This window comes from Colias croceus, chromosome 12, assembly GCF_905220415.1.
Source record: "Colias croceus chromosome 12, ilColCroc2.1".
NCBI lineage: Eukaryota > Metazoa > Arthropoda > Insecta > Lepidoptera > Pieridae > Colias > Colias croceus.
The window spans coordinates 8,701,957-8,726,539 of record NC_059548.1 but is presented as its reverse complement, the minus strand read 5'-3'; the positions used below and the strand labels follow the sequence as shown (position 1 = coordinate 8,726,539).

The 24,583-nt window shown below is 36.5% G+C and overlaps 2 protein-coding genes across 44 annotated transcripts in view; one reads left to right on the top strand and one right to left on the bottom strand.

Annotated features, from left to right (window-relative positions):
- LOC123696508 (centrosomal protein of 131 kDa) overlaps window positions 1-12,112 on the bottom strand; it is a 42,176-nt gene extending 30,064 nt beyond the window's left edge. The window contains exons 1-11 of the mRNA XM_045642711.1: window positions 11,881-12,112; window positions 11,340-11,451; window positions 9,047-11,120; window positions 8,766-8,855; window positions 8,326-8,455; window positions 7,859-7,966; window positions 7,321-7,479; window positions 7,058-7,102; window positions 6,371-6,576; window positions 5,715-5,851; window positions 5,195-5,283 (exon numbers count right to left, since the gene is read on the bottom strand). Coding sequence (XP_045498667.1) covers window positions 5,195-5,283; window positions 5,715-5,851; window positions 6,371-6,576; window positions 7,058-7,102; window positions 7,321-7,479; window positions 7,859-7,966; window positions 8,326-8,455; window positions 8,766-8,855; window positions 9,047-11,120; window positions 11,340-11,451; window positions 11,881-12,012 — 3,282 coding nt within the window. The 5' untranslated portion in view covers window positions 12,013-12,112. The remainder of the gene's footprint in view (window positions 1-5,194; window positions 5,284-5,714; window positions 5,852-6,370; window positions 6,577-7,057; window positions 7,103-7,320; window positions 7,480-7,858; window positions 7,967-8,325; window positions 8,456-8,765; window positions 8,856-9,046; window positions 11,121-11,339; window positions 11,452-11,880) is intronic.
- Window positions 12,113-12,896: 784 nt separating this feature from the next.
- The window catches only part of LOC123696513 (perilipin-4-like), a 32,990-nt gene continuing 21,303 nt past the window's right edge, over window positions 12,897-24,583 (top strand). For 22 of the 43 annotated variants that reach the window (XM_045642722.1, XM_045642740.1, XM_045642727.1 and 19 more), the window contains exons 1-2: window positions 12,897-13,046; window positions 13,143-13,189. In XM_045642722.1, the coding sequence (XP_045498678.1) occupies window positions 12,931-13,046; window positions 13,143-13,189 (163 nt within the window). In that variant the 5' untranslated portion in view covers window positions 12,897-12,930. Of the gene's footprint in view, window positions 13,047-13,123; window positions 13,190-24,583 lie in introns of all 43 variants that reach the window. The other 21 variants (XM_045642749.1, XM_045642738.1, XM_045642761.1 and 18 more) reach the window with 2 other exon arrangements.

Genomic DNA, 24,583 nt, shown 5'->3' with positions numbered 1-24,583 from the left:
ATATGTACCACGGGCGAAGCCGGGGCGGACCGCTAGTACTATACAGGGTTACTTGTAAAACACCAGCAACCTCGCAGGACAAGATAGCTAACATCATATGTAACAACATTTGTTCAACGACTTTTGGCATAACGCAATAAATTATTTTTGAATGATTTTTTAAACTTTTATTGTACTCTCTTAACATTTGTAAGTCTATGTTCTATTAATTATTAGATGGACGACGCGACACCCCCTTCCCCCTCTCATTCGCTTCTTGTTTACGTAATTTTTGTGAGGCGTAGAGTTTATAATATTCAAACGGAAAATTATTAAATGAATATTTATTTTTGTATGAAAATAAAATCTAACAAATTATCAAAAGTCGTAGAACAAGTGTTGTTGCTTATGATGTTAGCTATCTTGTCCTGCGAGGTTGCCGGTGTTTTACAAGCAACCCTGTATAAACTTATGGAATATCACCCGGCATATGTTAAATTCAATTTATATGAAAAATATTGTCATAAACAACATTTTCGAGTATCAGGCGCCTGTAATTCTTACGGTTTTTGTGTGTTTGTTGAAAATTAAGTTCTTATTAGGTGTATTAACAAAAAATAACTTTCGTTTGTTAGTTTTTAATAAGCTCAAACACAAACATTTATTTATTGCATATATATAAGCCCTTTTGAATCGTCATATTTTTAACATTTACCACTGTTTCGGAAAGAAGAAGAAGAAGAAGAAGAAGAAAAGTTTATTCAACACCACACACATAATAAAAGGAAAAAAAAAAACACAAAACAAAAGCAACAAATTAAAAAAAAAAAAAAAAAAATAGAACTTATTCCTAATCAGTGTGGTGCTAAAAAGGGTCGCTACTCAGCATGTGCTGCACTTGTTGTGAAGCGCTGATTTTCAGTAGCCCCTTGTTGGAGTGCCAGTCAATAGACTTGAATTATAAAATATACGTATTATTATTTCTCATGTATACTTAAATATAGGTAATATACAAATATATAATAATTAGTAGAATACACAACACAAGTACATATTAATAATAATAGTAATATAATATAAACAAGACATAATAACATAATTTTACATATAGGTAATATAGATATGAAATACAATATAACACAATAAACAATAAACACAATCGTACCCTGTAATATCCTATGCGACTAAGGCTGGTTACGAAACTCGGTAAGAAGCTGCTTTTTAAAGCCATGTTTAAAACTTGATAAGGTCCTCGAGTTTCGTAATGGAGGCGGTAAATTATTCCAGCACTTAGTCGCACTATATTTAAAACTACCTTTAAAAATCGATTTATGGTGTTTAAAATGAGCGCAGACAGATTTGATTGTGTGTACTTGCACCATTGCGAGCAAGTACACACATCCTATATCAATAAAAATAAAATGACATATAGATGGTAAATTGTAAATTGTAAAATGATATTTAAATAATTAATGTAATGTACTAACATAGTAATTAAGAAATTACTAACAAGTGGACCTATGTTGTTCTATTAATAAATAAATTATTATTATTATTAGGTACTGCCAGTTTGACGAGAGTCGCCCTAGTAGTTATACCATTATTACATCCCATCCATGTCAGTTTATTATAGAGATACGCTGGGGCTTTGGTACTGATCACATCAAAGAGAAGAGATGCAAGATGTACAGGTCAATTAGGGAAAGCTGGCATGTTCACAGTACTCACACTTATGCAATTTCACTTACAGTATGTTCAAAAATAAATGCGACTCTAGTTTCATTTTAGACTTGAATTGTAAAATGGGTGCGTTGTAGAAATATAATTATGAAAGCTCTCATAATTTACCTGTAAAATTATAATTTAAAAGTAAATCAATTGATGAACTTTATGATTTATTCTAAAAATAATCAATTGGATAAAAGTATTAATAATCATTCAATTATCAAATAATAATTAAATTTCAGGTCATAAAAACAATACAAATAACACGTGCGCTCACTCCCAAGTCCCAACACACGGATGGTTGTTTTGATAATGATTTAAATAACGGACGTCTTCTGCAGTTGCGGAGCAGTCTTGTCCTGACTTTGGTCGAGTAAAAATATCTAAGAAATATTATTGTAGCGACACCTCGCTCTGAATCGCGCAAGCGAAATGTTTTCGCTACAGAGATATATATACAACTTTCCGACATCATCCATCGGGGCCTTTACGGCCGGCCAGTCGAGTTGACTGGTCGAGGATCCTCCCTTTTTCGATGGAGGAATTCCACCTTCCTTCCTCCACATTATATATTTTGTAGTAAGTACGTAATACCTACCAATACGCGCTAACAAATATATTATGTTACATGTTTATTGTATAATTTTCACACTATTGGTTTTAAACTCAAACTCAAACATTTATACTATTAGACTTCTTCTAGAAGCACTTTTGAATCGTCATAACAGTTTAACAGTTTTAACATTTACCACCAATTCAGAAAGCAGTATCTATAGAGAAGAAGAAGAATCTATTAAATCATAATCGTAATCTTCTACTTCACTGAAACTTTCATCGCTCGAAGAACTCGATGTTTCGCCGTCGGAATTTCTTAATGTTATTATAAATGAGTCAGTGTAATTATATACTTTTGGTTCTAATTGAATATATTTTTCCTCATGTTCTCGCGTCTTTCTCCAAACGTCACTAAACATATCCAGACTAATGGCATTTGCTTCCTTTCTAAATAATTCTTCCACAGTTTTCAAGTTAAAGTTCACATTTTGTGATGCTACTTTCTCTTTAATTATGCCCCATAGTAACTTTATTGGGTTGAGTTCTGGATGGTACGGTGGAAGGCGCAATACACTATGTCCATGATCTTTGAGGATTGCATCAAGTAAAAATTGTGTATAGTTTGGCTTATTTTTTTAATAATGTGGATAACTTTGATTATTAATTAGTAATTTGATTTTTGAAAAAAAAAATGCAGATTTTAGTCAAAATTTATATTTTTCTAACAAGATCCTTATCATCCCAATTTCCACCTTGGTGAGAAAAATTGACATTTCTAATGAAAATGAACAAAAAATTAAATGATTTTATTAAATACTGTAAAATAGTATATAATTCTTCCATTTACTGTATCACAAAATTCTTCATAGATTTTTAGATATTCGTACTACACCAATTACATCACCCTGTATTTATAAACAATTGCAAAATATGACACATACATAGGCCGGGAGATACTGACACAAAATTTCGGGTCATTTGTAACAGAATGGCGGTTCTACAGAGGTCTTATTACGCAATGACAAAAAGAAAAATGATGGTCAGAACGCTGGTACCGGCGGACTAGTCGCGTGGGCGTAAGTCACACTCGTCGGATAAGTAAGACCCCTCTAGACCGCCATCCTGTTACAAATGACCCGAAATTTTGTGTCAGTATCTCCCGGCCTAACATGTGCAATGTGTAAATGTGTTGACGTTCCAGCTCTTCTTAATATACTTATAAACGCCTACGATGGTCCATGTTAAGGATATTTGCTTTTTTTAAATAAGGCGAGATGTGCGTGCGAGCAGGAATATCCCAACAAAACCTTGCGCAAGCGTTTTGCACTCGTTGAATGGCGTTTTTAGTACGAGACAGGAGACGAGGACCGTACATTACATCCGCATAGTTGAGTTTTGACAAAACCAAAGACTCACATAGTCTGAGACGTAGACGAGGGTCTAGATAATTTCTTATGCGATACAATAGTTTTAATCGATAGAAGCAGTTTGCGATTGTCGTATTTATGAACTTTTCGAATCTAAGTGCTTCATCGAAAATTACACCTAGATTCCGAGCCTCACGCACACGTTCCAATGGAACTCCATTTACATGCAACAGCGACGTTTGTTGCTCAACTTTTTTAATAATTTGAGGAGTACCCAGTATCATATATTTGGTTTTTTCGGCGTTGAGCACTAATGCGTTATTCATTGACCATTTTGAAATGCTGTCTAGATCGTCGTTTAATTTTTGTATGAATTCGTCAGTATTATCAGGTTTAAAAGAGGTATATAATTGGACATCATCAGCGTAAATATGGTAGTGGCAGTACTTAATTTTCGATATTATATCTGCAGTGTACAAGACAAACAAAATAGGTCCCAAAATAGAACCCTGAGGTACTCCTCGTTTCACTGGACTACAATGAGAAAGAGAAGTAGTTCCGTCACTATTAGAGACCACTACAGTTTGCCTACGTTCACTAAGATAACTCTTAAACCAAGCAACAGATTGTGGGCAAAAGCCGTAATAGACCAATTTTGACAAAAGTAGGTTAGTATCTATGGTGTCAAAAGCACGTGAAAAGTCTAAAAGGACCAAAAGCGTTCCTTTACCACAATCTTGTTCGCATAAAATATTATCCAGCACATCTGTCAATGCCGTTACAGTACCTCTTCGCTTTCTGAAACCAGATTGAAGGTCGGGCAGTATGTTATTGGACTCAAGATAATCCATTAACTGTTTGTGAACAATCTTTTCAAGGATTTTGGAGCAACATGGCAAGATGCTGATAGGCCGTAAATCTTTAACAGATGCAGGATTATTTTTCTTTGGAAGTGGTCGCACCAATGCACTCTGCCACATCGCCGGAAATGTACCACTTTTTAAAGATACATTAATAATGTGCGTCAAGATAGGTAGTGTCTGTGATATTGTGAGGTTAATCATATCTAGAGACAAGTCATCGATACCTACTGCTTGAGACTTGAGACTCTTTAATGCCTTAAGTACAGTATCTTCGCTCACAGGCTTCAGCTCGAAAGAGGCATTGCTTATAAAGCGATGTTCGTTGAAGTAAGCTAAGTAAGACGTTGGTACGGCGTTATTGATAGGGACATTTAGGAAATGTGTATTTATAGTATTGGCGTCACTGATATGCGCTGGAAGTATGAAGTCATCTTTTTGTTTAATCTGTACATTATCTTTTATATGGGTCCATAAAGCCCGTGGATTTTGTATGTTAGAATTAATGTATGTTTCAAAGTAAGCTGTTTTTTCTCGATGAAGTGCAGATGCAACATATTTTTTTAAATCGATATAGTAGTTTTTGGCACTATCTGTCTTACAAATTTTAGCCCTGGCTTGAGCTTCGAAGCTACCTTTAGAAAGCGGTATCTATGGAAAAGAACCGGCAAGAAACTTCATAGTTGCTCTTTAATAAAACTAATATACCTGCAACTTTTCCTTCTCTTTCATTATCTCTGCTTCAACATTTTCTTTCTTCATCTCCAATAAACGTTCTTGTTCCGTCCGCCATTTTTCTATAGATCAAAGCAAAATATACTTACTCATAGTAGTTAATTTCAAGGATTTATGAAATGTATTGGAAATAGACATTGAATTGTAAGGATTGCGTTTTTATAGCTCATTCCGAATCTATACTAATATTATAAAGCTGAAGAGTTTGTTTGTTTGAACGCGCTAATCTCAGGAACTACTGGTCCGATTTGAAAAATTATTTCAGTGTTAGATAGCCCATGTATCGAGGAAGGCTATAGGCTATATATCATCACGCTAAGACCAACAGGAGCGGAGCCACGCGGGTGAAACCGCGAAAGTAAAGATAATTGCAAACCAAACCGCTTTAAATACGAATAAAATAACTCTCCTTAAGAACAAAAAAACACCTTATCGAAAAAGTCCAAAGAAAATTACCTACATATTACATAATAACAAGCAATAACTCTCTTACCAAACTCCTCTCTCTGCGTCCTCTCTCTCTCACTCAACTCTTGCGCAACTCTCTCGTTCTCCGCTCTCATCTCCGCTATGAGTCGCGTGCGTTGCTCTTGGTAAGACATTTCTAGCTCTAGTATTTGTTTTTCTAACCTAGAAAACGAATATTTTATATTAAATGTAGCAGTTATAACTCAGAAAAACAGAAAAAGCAGACATAGACAAACATTTATCAAATTTTGTAATATAATAATAATGTTTTGGATATTATGCAGAAAAAATAGAAATGGGATCAAATATTTAGTTATAAAACTATGTTTAAGAGGGTAGCTTGGGTACTTTTAATTTTTACAAAAATTTAGCGCTGGCCATGTATTATACGACAATTTTCCATGTTCATAAAAATTGATAATTATTTTATTAATAACTAGCGGTCCGCCCCGGCTTCGCCCGTGGTACATATTTTGCAATAAAAAGTAGCCTATGTTCTTTCTCAGGGTCTAAAAATTGTCTGTGCCAAATTTCATCAAAATCGGTCCAGTAGTTTATGAGTCTATTCATTACAATCAATCAAACAAACAAAGTTTTCCTCTTTATAATATTAGTGTAGATAGTAATTATAGTTTATTTTAATCATTAGATATCACACATAAATATACAGTATTTCGTTACCTCGAGCTAGCCAATTGCCTCTCTTTAACCAAAGCCTCTTCCCTCTCTGTCTCGAGCGTGCGTCTCAGATCTTCCATCTCGCTCGCACGCTTCGCGTTCAACTTTCCGATTTGTTCCGCGTGAAACATCTTCAAGTCGGATATCTCTTTTTGTTGTCTTTCCGCCATTTCTCTAAGCTCCCCCTCTAGACCTTTTACTGTTAATTCCTGGAAGAAGAAAAATGTACAAAATAAAATTTTATTAATTTTATAATACACTAGCCGCGCTCTGCGGTTTCACCCGCGTGGCTCCACTCCTGTTGGTCTTAGCGTGATGATATAATAGCCTATAGCCTTGCTCGATAAATGGGCTATCTAATACCAAAATAATGTTTTCAAACCGGACCAGTAGTTCCTGAGATTAGCGTGTTCAAACAAACAAATAATAAATAAAAATAAAATAAAAATCATTTATTGTCAATCAATTTGTGGGTTAGGTACAAACATGTAACATTTGGACCCCAAACTAGGACAGCCTGTATTTTGGGGTCCACCTTCCTTAATGACACAATAATAACAAAACTATAGCATAATATTAACTTAAATAGAAACTCTTCAGCTTTATAATATTAGTATAGATAGTATAGATTATATTTAACATGGAACATGTTAATTAATTATTCATAAAGTAAAAATATTCCGGTTTTACCTTAATCTTCTCAGCCTTCTGTCGGACCCAACGCTGTCTGGCTACCTGCAATTAAATGAACATAATTTTATTATAACAACTAGCTCAGATAGGCATACAAAATTTCATGAGAATCGGTCGAGCCGTTTCCGAGGAATGTAACTGACATGGTGACACAATAATTTTATATATAAAGAGATAGTATGATTGTTATATTTGATTGTAAACAGTAGGTATTTTTTTACTTTTTTATCATTATAAAATAACAGAAAAACAACTGTCACCTGTTGAGCGGCGGCCATCTTGTCGTGTTGATTTCGAAGCTCCAACTTGTATCTCTCCTCCAAAGCTTGAGCAGATCGCTTCCATCTCTCTTCTAGTGACCTTCTCTCGTCCACCAACTCTTCTATACGATGGTTAAGCGTTTTCTTGTCATTTATCAGCTGAAACATTATAATGGTGATTATACAGTACTTTATAAAGCTAAGTATAAGGAGCTCTGTTATTTTGAAATTTGAAAGAAGAAAACATATTATGTTTGAGTTAAAATATTAGACTTTAGGACCATTTTTTCAATTAACCAAACTACTAAATAGACCCTCCTTTATCCTTAGGTTTATTTTCTTAAGAAAATATGTCAAAAAGCTTTAAGTCCTGATCAATGATCGTATAAGAACTCCAACCAATACCCACGGCTCTGTCATTAAAGTGGCTCGACCGAATACAGTGAGGTTTTAGTCGGTAAGAATCTCATAACCCACGGCTTCATCTCCGGGGATCTTGGGTATCTTATATGCAAGATTTCACCACTAAAAAAGGTACCTGATCAATAAAATTCTGATGTCTCTTTATTGTTTCTTCGCACTCCTGTTTCACTTTAGCGATGTTACGGTGCGACTGCTTCTCTAGGTTACTGACTTTGCTTATCATCTGAAATCGAATAACATATTGTTTTGTAACATTCACTTCATAATTAAAAATAAATATGTAGTTTATTGTTGTAGCATGGAAAATAGAATAGAAATGCTTAAAGATGACTTTCTTTATGGCCTTTCATGTAACGATAGTAAATAGATTCTTTGAAATTTGAACAGCTACGATAAAAGATATTCGTTAAAAAAGGAAAAATCTAGGAAACACAACTCAATTACTCTAGTTATTAAGTTGTGTTTCCTAGATTTTTCCTGGTCCATAAAATGTATTTTTACTATTTATAAGTAATCATTATCAAGACAGAGCAGAAGAAATATACTAAAAAAGAGAAAGAGAATATAAAGAAACAATCTAACCTGCTCCTTATGATTAGCAAGACTCTCTTGCAACAGAGCGATGCAGCACGATCTTTCTTCCAATTGTAATGAAGCTGTGACCAACCGCTGTGCTAGTTCAGTTTGAGGTAGTTTTAGGAGCAATTCGAGTCTAAAATGTTAATAATAATTATGTTACAATATTAAAGAAATATTTTAGAACATGCGGAATTTACTTTTCCATTGGTTCTTGGGAGATACTGCCTTCTATCCCGTGTAATTCTTTTCTAATATTAGCCTTATTTATGAGAAGAAAAAGCTAAATGAATGTTTGGTTATACAATTTATTGGAACATTTGAGATGGTAAAAAAAACTGATCAGGAAAAGGGATTAATGGGTGTGATTTTTAAAGCATAGCTATATTTATTATTTTTTTATGAAAATTATTTATAAATCACTCAAGCATAAGTGCAGTACTTACTTTGGAACGCTTTGAGGCACTGAACTGGTAACAACTGAAAGAGCTTCACTAGCGCTCTGCTCAACTTTTTCCAGGAATTCGAATATCTCCCTAAAAACAAACACTACAAATAAATACGTCATTATACTAAAACGAAAATATAAAAACATATTATAGAAATTCTAAAAATGTACAGATTTTAAAGGAAGTTACTCCTTTACGAAGGCTCTTTTCTGTAGAAACTCAGAAGTCCATTTGAAAAAATAAATGTTTGAGTTACATTTTGACCATTAACGACTTACATAAAGTTATCTTTCGGTGTGTGAGATCTTTCTTCCTCTTTTACTTGTGTTTGTTGCACTTGAGATTCTGCAAATGACGTGACCGGATTGTCTCCGTAACTCTCAATCTCTTTTAACATGGAATAAATGTCCATTACAGTAGAATTTGAGCTCAGATCCTTTGGTTTTGGAACATCTGTATTATTATTTGTCTGAACTTGACTCACTGGAGTAATTTCACTCTTTACAGGACTTTTGGCTCTAGGAAGTTGTTCTGTAGTTACTTCGGTATCTATTTCGAGTATTCTTGGCGAAGGAGCCGACATTGACATCCAAGATTCTATATCTTTATCAGTTTGAATATTATCAGTCCTTGCACTTAGCGGAGTTTTCATCGTGAATACATTTCTTTGACCAGCATTTTTTGCGATAGAAGAATTTTTGTCAGTATTTTTATTTGCGTTTTTGTTATTCCAGAATCTTTTGTAACCAGAATTTTCTTCATTTTTCGACAGCATGTTGTTTAATTTCTTATCAAACTTTTTGATATTCTTTGGCATGTTTTCCGGCTTGTAATCTCCTTTGACTTTGAAATAATTTTGAATCAGTTCTTTTGTTGTTACTTTTGATATATCTTTTTGTTTCTGATCAAATGAGTTTTTGTCTTTTGATTGTGAATCGTCGTAAGTATTAGAACTGGAATTACCACCTTCATCTCTCCTATTATCTGACAAGTTAGTGGAGTATTGTTCAAACATTTCGTTGATGTTAAGCGGAGTAGGTGAAACGGCATCTGTCTTTATATCTTTTAGAGTCAGTTCATGTAAAGTATTAATAGCCGCTATTTCTTTTTTGTAATCTTCAATGACTTTTGAAGTATATGCTTTTGTTGAACTGTTCAAAAGGTATGATGGATACTCCAAATTCGTGTTTTCCTCATCAATCTTGGAGCTTGTTGGTTCACTCGATTCAGGTGTATCATCATCTTTCTTTGGTGTATTTTGCGGTGGTAGAGCTACATGACCTTCTTTCTTAAGAAAAAAATCCTTATACAGCAATCTGCTATGATTTAAAGGCTCTATTTTATTCTTGTCATTTGAAAAGTCTTTATAGTTTGACTCTTTAGAAGATGTACTTTCTAAACTCTTTGGTTGTTCATGTACATTTGCATTGGAGTTACCATTAAATGATGTAGATGGTAGGGAGTAAGTCTGTGCATTGTATGGTTTGTCATCTTTTGCTCCGCTATCTTGATAACCAGAATCTTTTGAGGATGCATCTGTTGGGATCATTGTGCTTGACATTTTGGCTTTGTCAATAATATTTGTATGAAATTCATTAAAAATTGTCCTGTATGTGTGAGATCCATTAATATAATCACGAGTTTCTTCATTTTTATGAGTACTAGAATGTTCTAAGTAGTTAGTAGTGAAGTTTCTATCTACATCATTTTCCTTAGACTTATTAGTCTCCTGTCTTACATCATCTGGAGGCAAGCTTAGCATATGTTGAGAAATATTACTATCCAAATCTTGTGTTGATTCTTCTTCAACTAACGACAGTTGCTGCCTTGTTTGCAAGAGTCGGCGAGAAAAAGTATCAACATCATTTACAGAACAACTTTTTAAAGCAGGATCAAGATCTAAGTTGCTCTCAGTAGGTCTCTTGTCCAGTGGAAGAAAGTAAGATTCATATGGTTTATTTTTAAAGGTTGGTGACATAGATCTTAGTTCAAACATATCTTTATATCTTGTGGGGGACGTTGACCTTGGTCTCTCTGTAATAGTGACTTCCATGCCATAATTATCCCTTGGAGAATCCTTAGAATTTGCACTCATATCTACTGGTTTACGATTTTTCTTTGTATTGTTCCTATACTTTAGAGCATTTTTAGAATTAATATTCCTATTCTTTGGACCCAATTGCGCTTTGGCTTTTATCTTAGTTCCTAAGCTTATGAAAGTGTCTTCAGAACCGTAATCTGAAGCGTTGCTGCAAATATCTTTGTCTTTTTTGGTAATTTGGTTTTCAAAATTCTTTGAACTGCCGAGTAACTCTTCTGTTGGTGGTAGAACTTTTACTGTTAACGGAGAATCTGAAATGTAAATAGGAAAAACATAAGACCATTTTTATACATCTTCATGATAATAAAAACACACTAAAAAAATAAGTCTGAGAATTAAGGAATGGAAATAAAAGTGAAAAGAGAGTAATTGTAGCAATATTTTGCAATTTACATAATTTTTAACAAGAAACTAAATCAATTTTATATGTCTTTCAAATATAATATATTATGCCAAGTGTCTAAACTTACTGTTATATGATTGCAAAAGTTCAGCACTAAATACTTTGAAAAAAGATCTCGTAGAGGGTGCTCTGTCCTTAGTGTCAGCGGAAAATGGTCTTTTATATCTCTCTTGATTGTCCTGCAGGAAAAAATTATGGAATAAATAAAATAGTCATTAAATTTTCTATAGAACTAGTTCTCTTGTATATTTATGAAACAAAGTATAAACTATCTATTTGCTTACACATACATGTGTTATGCGACTATAAAATTAATTAGCACACAGACAAAGTCCCTGCACAATAGCTCAGGTAACTAATAACTATAAAGTGTACAAACACATGGAAAAAGAAAATTGGAAATTTCAAATTGTATATATGTACATATTTTTATTAATACTATGAACATAAACAATCAGTCTAGCTAGCTTGTTGATTTTTGCTAAAAAAACTAGATTTTTATCAAAACATTATAATTATTTCCGAGGATTATTTCAATGTAGATGTAGTCCGTGAACATTAATTTTCAATTTATAAAAAGAAACAATATTTTAAAAATGGAATATTACCGGAACAGAAGAATTTTGCAACGCTGATCGCGGTCGACCTCTGTTGTTTCTTTTGTCTTCTCTCTTCTTGTTTCTATAAGAAAGATTAACAGGCGAACCTAACAATCGTAAGTTATTATTTTCTTTCGACATCACTATGATTATTCCAAGATATCTTCGAATTCTCGGCTCTGCATGCCTAGCAATATCGATTTATCCATTTTTTTAATTTTGCTTGTTTACAAAATATGTTGCTAGGCAACGGTTGTCATTTTAAATGTCATTGTCATTGTAGTGTGCTACGAAAAAAAACCATAAGCGCGGCGCTGTTGGCGCCTAAAATAATGCTGCCAGTATTAAAGCCTAATCCCACAGAATTGGGGAAAATAGATAGGTATGAAAAGTATAATAGAAAATACATTCATTGTTTCTGTTCAGAGTATGTATATGTTATTTATTTTTCTTTTTACAATAGTATCGAAAAGATAGAGAACAATTAAAACATTAACGTACCACGGAACAGATTTTTTATCAGTTATTTTACACCCAAACTCAAGATGGTTGTAAGAGTTAGGTATGAATTGTCTAAACATATTTTTATTTTGGTATTTCAATGCAATCCTTCGTTTCATCAGTTCCCATACTTGTTCAAGTTTGTTCAAGGGAGGCAACTGGTAATTTTTGTACAATATGGCAGACCTGTCAAATTTAGTTCGTAACTTCGCCGTGGGTCTCCTTTTGTGGCAATTTCAAAATAGGTAGGCGTACAATGTGTCAATGTCAAACGTGCGAAAAAAATAACTCGTGTTGCCATCTTCGTTAGTATTTTAAAATGCGTGAACTCACCATTGCTAAATAAAAAAAATATTCATTAAAGATAAATAAAAAATTATTTCAATAGCTTTTTCATTTCTTTATACTTCCATCCGTTTGAAATAGTTTTAATTATAGTTTAAAAGGAGATATTACGAATTGTCAATTTAACCATTGAACGCTTGCTTATTATGCAATGACGTCAGAGATAAAATTAACTAACTGGAATTGATCATCTTGGTAGTTGGTACAAGTTGTATGTGTTCGATTCGCCTCTCTTGTGAATGTGTCATTCAGTTAGTAAACGAATACCTACGACTCGGATTCTTTGCCTATTACTACTTTCTTGAAGGTTACGCGTCGATTTTATTTCGGTAAATCGGTTGAACTGCGTACAAGCGCACTTATATATTGAGTTTATTGTAAAATAGTGAATGTTATCGATTAATAGTGTTGTGATTTTTTAACAGGGTTTTAAGTCTCAACAAATTTGAAAAAATGTTTAGCGGAATCGCAGGTGAGTTTTAATAATTTATTAGAGAAGTACCTACCTATTATATTTGTGCATGTTTTTACACATTTTTTATGTTATAAAAATAATTATTACCTACAGGTAGTTTCTTATATTAATTTATAGTTAGCTAGCGATTCATGTAGGCATGCTAGTTTTTAATTAATGTAGGTAGGTACCTATAGGTAGTTAGAAATAATTTCTTTTTTAAATTTATTTTCAAGCATGAAATTACTGTAAATATTAATATGTATGTAAAAATAGTAATAAAATCATTTGTAAGAAAATATTAGTGTGATGTACAGTTTTATTCGTGTAAAATGAATGAGGCATATTTTTTATTTAGATTTTTAAGACCACACCTACCTATGCGTGACCTCCCATTCACAAGACACAAAGTAGTAATCAATTGGTCTCTAATAGCACAGACTAATAATAATATACTACGTATACAACTAATAGTCTACCACAGGTTTCTACTCTCTACTCGATGATTTACCAAGCTATGATAGGAAAAGTACCTAATATTTTATGACTTTGTAATGAGAATAAAATAGCCGGGTCGTCAGATGTTGTTTTAAATTTGCGTCAGCGGTAGGTACCAACCTGTTGAGATCCAGAAAATAATAACATAAATAGGTACATACGTTTAGGACATTCGATTATTCAACAATGTGCATTGTGCTTGTGCATAGACAATAATATTTCAAATAGGTAGGTACCTACCTAACCTTTCTCTGCAAAAACGAGCGCTTTACCTACCGTAAAAGACTGTAAAACTAAAATATATCTCGTAACTCTCATTGAGCTAATGATTTAACGTTTGTTTTGGAGTGTCTGTATTTCTGTAAATAAATGATCAGCTTCGGCCTTCGATCATGAGTCATTGCAGTGATGTATTATATCTACCTAGATACCTATAATAGTATCGGTAATAATAAAAAAGACGTGTGGCACTCGGGGTCCGGGGACAGGCGCGGTCCCAGGGGGGTGGTCACGGGGGACATGACCCCCCCAAAATCGTACTCGATAAAATAGAAAAAAATTCTTATACTGTACAATATATAAAAAACTGGTGCAAATCGGAGTCACTCGCACATCTAAAGTTCTGTTTAAACCTGTTTTTAATCCCTTGCAAATGTTGAAATTTGCGAAAATTTGCAGCTAACGGCTTCCTACTCGCACTTGGCCGGTTTTTTTATAATATATTGTACAGTATAAGAATTTTTTTTCTATTTTATCGAGTACGATTTTCTCAAGTTTTTACTTATCACTTCTTCTTCACGTGAATACGATATTTGGCGAGTACGGTTGGGGGGGGATTCCATACCTTTCCAGCTGCGTGTCCCCCCCCAAAATGTCAGGCTGGGACCGTGCCTGTCCGGGGACTGCCGCGGTAAAGGCTAAAAGCCCCAGTACACAATGGTCCATGCTGATCCATTGCAGGCAATGCACAACTGGAGGCCACGATCAATTGCTGTTCACACAATGGCCCATGTCTCATTGCTGACTGGCAAGCCACTTGCGATGGACGTACAGGTCTCAGATTGATATAAATCAATAAACCTGAAAGTTTCTTCATTGCTCCACGATACTGACATTTTAGGCGATCAAATAGGTACTATATTTTAATATAAAAATAAAATTCTAGTTCTAGTACGCAACAAAAAAGTGCTCTAATCCGGTCAGCGGTAACATTAAAATAAATTAGGCATATCCCCACCTAGCCCATCTAGGTGACTAGGTATATCCATATAAAGTTGTTTATAAAATCTCTTATCTAGAAAGCTAAATTCCACACGATGTTGTTTTTATCTTTATACTAGCGGTCCGCCCCAGCTTCGCCCGTGGTACATATTCACGTTTTCTCTACATAAGAACCATCCTCGTAGGTATTTCAAGGAATATAATAAAAAAAGAATTAAAGAAATTGGTTCAGCTGTTCTAAAGTTACCTATGCGCTTACCAACACATTTTGGGATTCATTTTTATATTATAGATAGATAGGTATATAGAACACAAGCCGAAAAATATTTGCTTCTCAGATTAGGAAGGTTCCTTATATTTATAAACGTATGATTAATATATATACGGCTAAGTAGGTACCTACCTTTTTTTTTTTTTTTTTTTTTTTTTTTTTTTAACGTTGGGAAATGCCTTTACGCATCCCCCTCGCCAGTTTTACTGTCCAAGGGGGTATGTGGGACTCGCACGAAGCCATACCCACTAAAACCCAACGGTTGCCGTCTATCGTTTTGAACGGCGGGGGTTAACAGCCAGGCCTTGTACCCCCGCCGTCTGTGGCGACTGCCGCTTCTTGGCGGCCCTTCGAGGTCCGGAAGTGGCAATGAGCGACGATATTAAATAATATCGTCGTTTCATTTTCGGACCTAGCCACCTTACGCCGCGGGGGGCTCTGGTTTCCTTGCCGCGAGCATAACTATAGTATGCGCGTATCTACGGAAACCTCCCCCCGCGCTTTTTCACTAAGGTAGTTTACGGCTGGCGCTGGTCATAAAGACGCCTACGCCTGCCGGGTCTGCGCCGACGCAGAGGATCCGCCGCTGGGTCGTTCTCTCGGGCCCTTTCGGCGTCCTCCTTTCTTTTCATAACCGTCGCACAGAAAGTGACGACGGTCTTCCATGCACGGTCGGTGTCGCCAGTGACCATAGTCTCTACAAGAGCCCGCAGGGTCAGCTGTGTGTCTGTCCCTAGCAGGCTCTCGAGAGACCTACGCTCGTCTGTCCATGCTGGGCATTCCGCAAGCGTGTGCAAAGCCGTGTCTTGAGGGCTGCTACAATGATGGCAGGCGGGAGCCGGTTCACGACCGCTTCTGTGCAGGTAACTGCCAAAGCAACCGTGCCCTGACAGAACCTGCACAAGCCGGTAACTGACCGACCCCCACCGCCTATCCACCCATTCCTTGAGCATCGGGCTGATTGCGTTCAAAGTCCAGGCCCCCACGCAGGACGAGTCCAATTCTCGACGCCATCGGCGAAACACCGCGTCGCGAGCTTCCTGTTTCCATCCTTGGAGCATTTCAGAGGGCAGGTTCTCGTCCCTCTCTCTTGCCTCAGTTCTGCGCCAATAAACTTGTGCCAGGGCAGCGGCTTCAAGATGCCAAGGAGCAGTTCCGGCAATGACACAAACCGCATCATAGGAGACGGTGCGATACGCCCTAGCAACTCTTATGGCTACCACTCGTTGGGACCGCCTTAGCACGATTGTGTTACGCGTCAACAGTTTGTCCGCCCATATCGGACACCCATACAGCGCTTGTGATCTTACCACACCAGCGAACAGTCGGCGACACCCCCAGCTCGGCCCTCCAATATTTGGCATAATGCGGCAAAGAGCCGCTGCCGTGGTGCTGAGTTTGGTGGCCAGTGCCGAAAAGTGGCCCTGGAATGTCCATCGCGGATCGAGCACCAAACCGAGATAATTCAGTCTGGGCCCGATTCGGATGGGCACCCCGCTCACCACGATCTCTTCTCCGGGTGGTGGAGCTCTCCGGTGGCCGTGGAAGCATATAGCCTCAGATTTATCGAGGGCTACTTTTAGCCCGAGGCTTTTGATTCGGCCAACCACTTGTGCCACTCCTGCCGTAGCTCGAAGTCGCGCCTCCCTGAAATCCCGGCCCGTGGAAACCACTAGGGTGTCATCAGCGTAGCAGATGGCGCTAACTCCTTGCGGCAGCCCTCCTCGTAGCACGTGGTTGTACCCGATGTTCCACAGAAGAGGCCCCAGTACGGAGCCCTGTGGAACACCGCGTGCAACGCTATGGCTACCCCAACCATTTTGCCTTGGGAAGGCAATTTTGCGTCCGTAGAGATATGAGTGGACGATACGGCGGAGATAAAACGGTAGCTGGTGTCGGGCGAGGCCGTCTAATATTTTGTCCCAAGGCAGGGTATTAAATGCATTGGAAATATCTAAGGATACTGCCAGTGCAACCCCACCTTGGGAGACGCATCCTTCACAGATGTCACGAAGGCGAGCTATGGCATCCACTGTGGAGCGTCCCCGCCTAAATCCGAATTGCGCGTCCTGAAGGTCTGGTCCTATTCCTGTCAGGTGAGTCTGAATGCGGCTCGAGATAATGCGCTCAAAGAGCTTACCCGCTTCGTCGAGGAGGACAATTGGCCTATATGCTGATGGTGAGTCTGCCGGTTTGCCACTCTTTTTTAGCAGAACTAGGCGCCCCGTCTTCCAACGCTCCGGAAACCTCCCGCTCTTAAGGCATTCTGTTAATAAATTACAGAAACGCTGGTCCAGTCCATACGACAGGGCGAGGGACAACACTTTACCGTGCACTCCATCTGGGCCCGGTGTGGTAGTCTTCCTTTTCAGACGGTCTACTGCAGCCTTCAGTTCGGCTAGGGACACGTCCGAAAAAGGTTCATCGCAGTTCAACTCTTCCTGTTCGATGCTTCCAACTCGGCTCGCAAGATCGGTGGCATTAAGACTACAACCTGGGAATAGGGTGGTCACTACCCTTTGAAGCAGCGATGGCTCTAATGTAGCTGTTAGCGGTGGTGCCCAAGGGCGCAGCTTATTCATTACTAGCCTGTAGGGGCGTCCCCAGGGATCCAGGTTCAGCGTGTCTAGCAGTTCAGCCCAGGCTATTTCCTTCGCAACCGCGATGGCATCTCTGAGAGCCTTTTTGGCGTTCTGATAATTGCTGTATCGTTCGGCCTCCTCAGCAGTAGAATAGTCAACGCGTCTCCTCCTTCGCCTATATTTCGTATATCGGCGTCTGGCGGTCACACAAGCAGATCGGAGCCGCGCATGTTCCATCGACCACCAGTAGACTTTGTTTCGTGGGAGAAATTTTCTCAGTCTTGACATCGCGGCATCCGAGATTTGCGTCATTGTCTCGGCAAACCATTCCGTTTCGGCATCTACATTTATGGTATCGGGTTTCGGACACCACGCCCTGATTAAGGATGCTAGCTCTAGTAGGTGTCCATCCAGGCTCTTAAGGGACCACCTCGGATTGGTCTCGATAGTCGAGTAGGTATCGAGGTTTGTATTCCTCGTAGTGCCTGTCGTAGGGAGAACCTCGAATCTGATATATTTATGATCAGATAAGGTCTCGACCTCCGACAGGACTCGCCAACCTTGGACACGACAGGCAAGAGAGGTGCTCGCGAAGGTCACGTCCACCACTGAGCCACCCAGCATGCGCACACATGTGTTTTCGGTGCCTTGATTCAGTGAAACCAGGTACCTACCTACTACCTACATAGTCCTTTGCAATCCAAACTTAAATGAAACGCAAAATGTTTGGGAAATAGGTACCTAGGTAGTTATTCAGAGAAACTGCGCAGCAAAGTCACGTTTAGGGCATGTAATATCGGAACAGTTTTGAATTCCGATATTGATTTCCGATATTTGAGCTCAATATCGGAATTCCGATATTGATATCGGAATTGGACATATATGATAAAAAGGTGGATTTTATTAATTAAAAACGTATTATAATCATAATCTTTTATTTGCTTATTTTACTGCTAAACAACTTTTATTTAACTGACTCAAAATAAACATGTTTTAAGCAATACAATTTTAAAAATATAAAAAATTATATACATATATAACTCTTTGATTTTCACACGACTAGTAGTTGTTTTACTGCTAAAATATAAATTTAACTAACACTAGTCACTATCGGATGAACTTAATAAAATTTTACAAACATAAAATATAACACGAAAAATCAACAATTATATGGACGTGGAGTCCGGCAGGAATGCTAGTTGCTATTTAATAAACTTAGAATTAACATTAGGTAACATAACAAAACTTAAATAATTTTAAATTTGCATTCAAAATCATTAAATCAACAATTATAAACAATGAGTAGAAATAAGATTATTTTTTTAACGCAAGATTTACTTCTCTTGGAAATAAGTTCTCAAAAATAGTAAAGCATCAAGCATTTTGTCGGATAACGAACTTCGGATTTTATTACAAAAATATCTAGCAGATGAAAAAAACACGCTCACTTTCGACACTCGTAGGCAAGACTGATGAAAGGTACGTGTACGCCTGTGTCAAATAAACACCTCTTTCACCTCTGTTGTCGTATATAGCTTTTTCAGTCACTACAAATCCTAAAAGATGAAATTCGTCGTTTGAAGGCATTGCCTTTTTCTTCTCTTTGCACTTTTCCAATTGTCGTTGCAGGGTTAGCTCACTTGTTGTAGCGAGACTTGATAGGGGACGATCATCTTCATCGGAAGATAAAACAGCCGTACGACACTCACTCTCAGTTTGCGGGACAGTGATAGAGCGGGTTTGGTTATTTTTATATTTGTTAACAAGTCCACAACGGCGTCACAATTTAGTAATTTAGCACTGAATAAAAAAATAAATTTGGAAAATCCAAAAGTGCACGCCTCATAATCTCATCCTTTTTTTTTTTGTTTATTTAATAACAATTAAACCACATCGAATCAGACCCTGAAAAATGAAAGGGTTCTATTCCTGAGCATACTCAAGCGTAAGAGAAAAAAAAAGACTCGATTAGTAAAGTATTTCGGTCGCTATCGTGTTAACAAGAAAATCCTCCGCACATACAGACACACGGACGTCCAAGACAAAACTTTTTTAAACTGTTTTTTAACTAGTTTAAATAACAAAAATGACATCAAAAATATCATGAATGTTAAAAATAGTGTTTTTTCTTAATATGTGTGTGTATGTATTATCTTACAAGTGCAATGTATGATACATAAAGACATTTTAAGATTGAAAAATCAGATGTTTTGCGCGAAGTGACAGTAGTACCCACCTCAACGCTTCGCTTATGAGGCGTGCAAAATCTTAATTCCGATATAACGATATTGGATCATTCAGTATCGGAATTGTAATATCGCAATTTTCATTCCGAGATTCCGATATTGCGAGATTCCGAGATTCCGATATTCATGCCCTAGTCACGTTGGTATATTTTAGTTTGTGTACAAATACCTAGTTCGACAGTGTCAATTCACAAATATTTTCTTACACAAAAAAAAAAAAATATATCCACCAATGGTGTGTTAAAATCATGAGATTTTTCCGAAAACTAATTAAAATAATTAATTAATTGGATATTACTCGTGTAAAATAGGCCGATCATGAACTAAAATATATGTTTTTACGGTTTGTTACGGCCATTTGATTCTTGATCATGTACCGAGGTACTGTCCCTACTCCCTACCTATTCTAAATAGTATTTTATTTATCTATCATCGATGTAAGAGAACATTGTTAACCTTCGATACTCATAATCAGGAATCGAATTTGTCAAGGTCTCGAGGGAAGCCATGATTCACATCGAATTAATACATCTACTTAACACATACAATTCCGTAAGGTTTTATTATGGTTATTAACTCTATGCGAAAATGTGATAATTAATCGTTTAGAATCATGTGGACGAGGAATGAGCAATCGAATTTTGTAAACAAAACCATTTCGTATTAATATCGTACCTACGCACGCCGCGCTTGTAAAATGTAGGTACCTAAATGTATCAATATTTGTTGACATTCTGGTTTACATCGAACCACAATGATTAATGTACCTACCTATATTATTGCATTAATGTGCTACTGCTCACTACAAATTTAATATTAAATTTGAAATGTACTTCGTGATAGCTTCATTGCGCGCTGTCAGCATTTTACGCGGACACGCGGCATTTTAATACATTTCATTAGTTCGCTAATCGCTTTCGGTCACCACAGCAATCGCGCGTTCTCACGTCCATAACCATTAACCATATTATAGAGTTAAGGCAATAATTAATGCAATTATTGTACTTAATTCTTTTATTTACTCTGTACGGGCCCTACAACCCCGTACAGTACCTACCTAGCATTTATTTTTTCTCATGTTAAAGATATAAAAGTATATGTACCTACCGTGTACCTACCTATGTTTCCTATAAATTTAATATATTGTGTAGGCGTAAGCACATGCATTATTATTTTCAAAACAGGTAATAATTAAAAACTCGTAACTAAGTCAATGTAACAAGTAGGTATACCTATTTATAATAATTAGGTATTATGTTCATAGTCAATCTTTTCTGCATCATCCTCCCCGTAGCACCCGCAACGCCCAATAACGGCGACGTATTTTTTAATTTTTACCATATATTCTCTTTACTTTTGTTGCAATCTTCTCGATTGTTTACTGCAAACTAATCACATACCTAGTAATTTGAAGTTACAATGTTACAATCGGAGCGTTCCCGCGACGCGACGTGGTGACATCACCAAGGTCAACCGGTGGGAGCTGAGCTGAACGCAAATTTTCCCTCTTTTTCTTTTGCATGCATCATGCGCATAAAAAAGTGAGAGGGGAAATTGAGACATGGAATAGACTTTGTATACGGTAATATTACAAACGTGTGTGTTGAGGACTGAGGTATGCTGGGGTTACGGACTATTTATAACAAGAATGTTGTTTTCCTTAAAGTGGATGAAGGACGGTTATCCTATAAGTATAAATGAACGAATAGAAAAAGCTCGTAGCCGTAACCGATTCGCCTAAAATAACGTGTGTTACTGTTACTGATACACATATGATTACATAATCAATGATTATGTAGGTATTATTAAAATTAAAGTCGATTCCATTGCCACATAGATAACTAGATACCTATAGGATTTTTAATACTTTTTAGTTTCCTAAACATACCACTCCTAAAATGAATTTTAAGTTATCAAACTGTAAATAGGTAGATACTGTAGCTCATAGTCATAACCAAGGTCATAACTGTGGTCATAACCTTAGCTCATAACATACAAAGCCATAAACTATAAATTTATCAAAAACTGTCAGTCAGATTAACCACAGTGTAACAAAGAATAAAAAAAAAACTATCTATCTTTTTCTATCAAATGAGTTCAAAATTCAAATGTAACATGGAGGTATTCAATAGAATCATTGTTTTGTTGATATTATCGTGGACTTGTGACCTCAGGCGGTAGCTAATGCACTTTGTATTGCTTTAATGGCTAACACGCAATGTATACGTGCAGGTTATTTTTATACGTAGGTGTTTGAAATTGATGTATTCTAACTTCCTAGCAACTAGGTACGGTCTAATTGCTTTTAATGTTTTTTTTTATCTTTAGGTTCTGGGTTATCGGAAAGATTTAAAATTATTCCTTTCTGCACGTTCATAGAGGTCATATTTTTTCTGCTATCAAAAGTACATTAGTCTAAAATTGCGTAAAGTGAAGTCCCATGTCCCCAAGTGCAGTAAGGGGCATATGCATTAATGATTTATGCATAAGCACTTACATCTGTTTCACTGATAAATTTTTCTTTAGGGACAAGTAGGTGATCAGCCTTCTGTGTCCTGCTAGACCGAGACATTTTTTTTTCTTCGTCTCCACCGGGAATCGAACCCAAGACCCCTCGGTTCTACGCTAACCACTGTAGGTACCAAGGAGGCGGTGAAAAAAAATTGTGTGTAAAATTGCGTAAGGTAACACAGAAATCTTTTTATTTTAAGTCTCATAAAAATCTTCGAAGTTGCAGAATTGAAATAATTACCAAAATTTTTAGTTACTGATTGCAAAGGTTTTCTTTAAGTCTTTGTTTACAGTTCATCATATCAATCTATTGGTATGCAGTGCAAGTATACCATTAAACTGGTATTCCTATTGAAATAATCCGTATGACAATACCGTCTTCAATATTTATCGGCACTAAATACTAATGTCTAATATACAGTTAAGTGATGCAAATGTGCTGTTTGTTTGTATGAAAAAGAGCGTATGCTATCGAAGCAATAGGTACAGTTTAATGTTATAAGAAAAATAACCGATTGATAATAATGCAACCGTGTTGTGATACTCCCATTTAATTACACAGCAATGTAAATAACAAATGTAAGTACATAAGATTACTTTTACAATAACAAGGCTTTTAAAGAATAACAACATATTACATAATTCTGGAGTTCCTCAGTCCACAATAATTAGATAGGTACTTACCATAATCAGGATACCTGCATTGTTTATCTAAGACCTAAGTACCAAAATATCCTTTTAGTCCAACTTCGTATTATCTAAACAACGCATTACAAAGGACAATCACTGTTTTTCCTTTGTTAGTCGTGATACGGAGGCGAGATTCCGCAGTTAATTGAATGATGACGTCATAGGTGACGTCACCGTTTTAATCTAGCACCGTGATTTGAGGGCCGCATACGGAACTCCATTTTAATCGCAACTAATTTAGTTGTAGGAAGATAAAAAAAAACTATGACTATGATCTCTAGTGATCATTAACTTTTTGCTGTAGACAAAATTATAGCATTATTTTTAGTTGCGTACAAAAATGGTAACGGAAAAACAGAATCTTGCGGGATAAATTCAATGAAGTATGAATTATGAATTTATCTATCCAATCTTCAGTAGGTGTGAAGTTCCTATACTTACATAATTTTACATGTTTACACCTTCTCACTCTTAGTATACCAGTTTACAAATCAATATACCTAATAGGCATAAATAATAATATGTACATTGATATTCAAAAATATATAGTTGTGCAGTTTTGGTAGGTAAGGCAAATTGTTAGACTCAATACGCAACTAAAACAAAAGCTTACAAAACGCCACAATGTTAGCATTCAGGTCATAAAAGTGTGACCCGATCAATATTGAATCTCGATTATATAAAACCTAGACAGGCGGGCGGCGGTAAATGGTTATTAGACCAGTGTGCTCGTAAAGTTATTGTGTTAATGGCTATGGTCTTTTGTTTTGTCGTGCTAGCATTCTATGATTGGCAGTGGCAGTACATTTTACAGGTTAGAAAAAGAAGTAATCGTGTCATATTATACTTAATACTCGTGGGCTTACCGTGAAGTCTTAAACCAGCATTAATTCCAGAAAGGAAAAGCTATGGTGCCAGACGTGAGACGACCTATATTCTGTATTATAGCTACATATAATATCTTCTTTCCAAATTGTAATACTGCTTGTAAGACTGCTTGCTTATCATGGTAAAGTGTAAACCACCACGGACTCAGTTAGGTATCAAAGTAATATGTCCCCCACTTCAGAGAGCACATAAACTATCGCTCCTGCACCCTGATCTTTCTCCATTTGTATCCGGTTTTCTATTTGACTTAAGTGTTTGCTCATACACTTGTGCATTGTAAAATTTCCTGTGTAGATTGGTAGTTTCCGTCGTGATTGGTCACGGTGTACGAATGCGGTCAGGATTATCTTATTTATACCTTGAAGTAACATAAACTTATCTGGGATACCTTATTTTTCCATTGCATTTCTTATCTGCTGTCTATCTTTGTAAAATGTTTTCTGAATAACTGGTTGTTATTTTAGTAAGGGAAGGGTAAAGGCAAGGTAAAGGGCTGCCTAAAGAA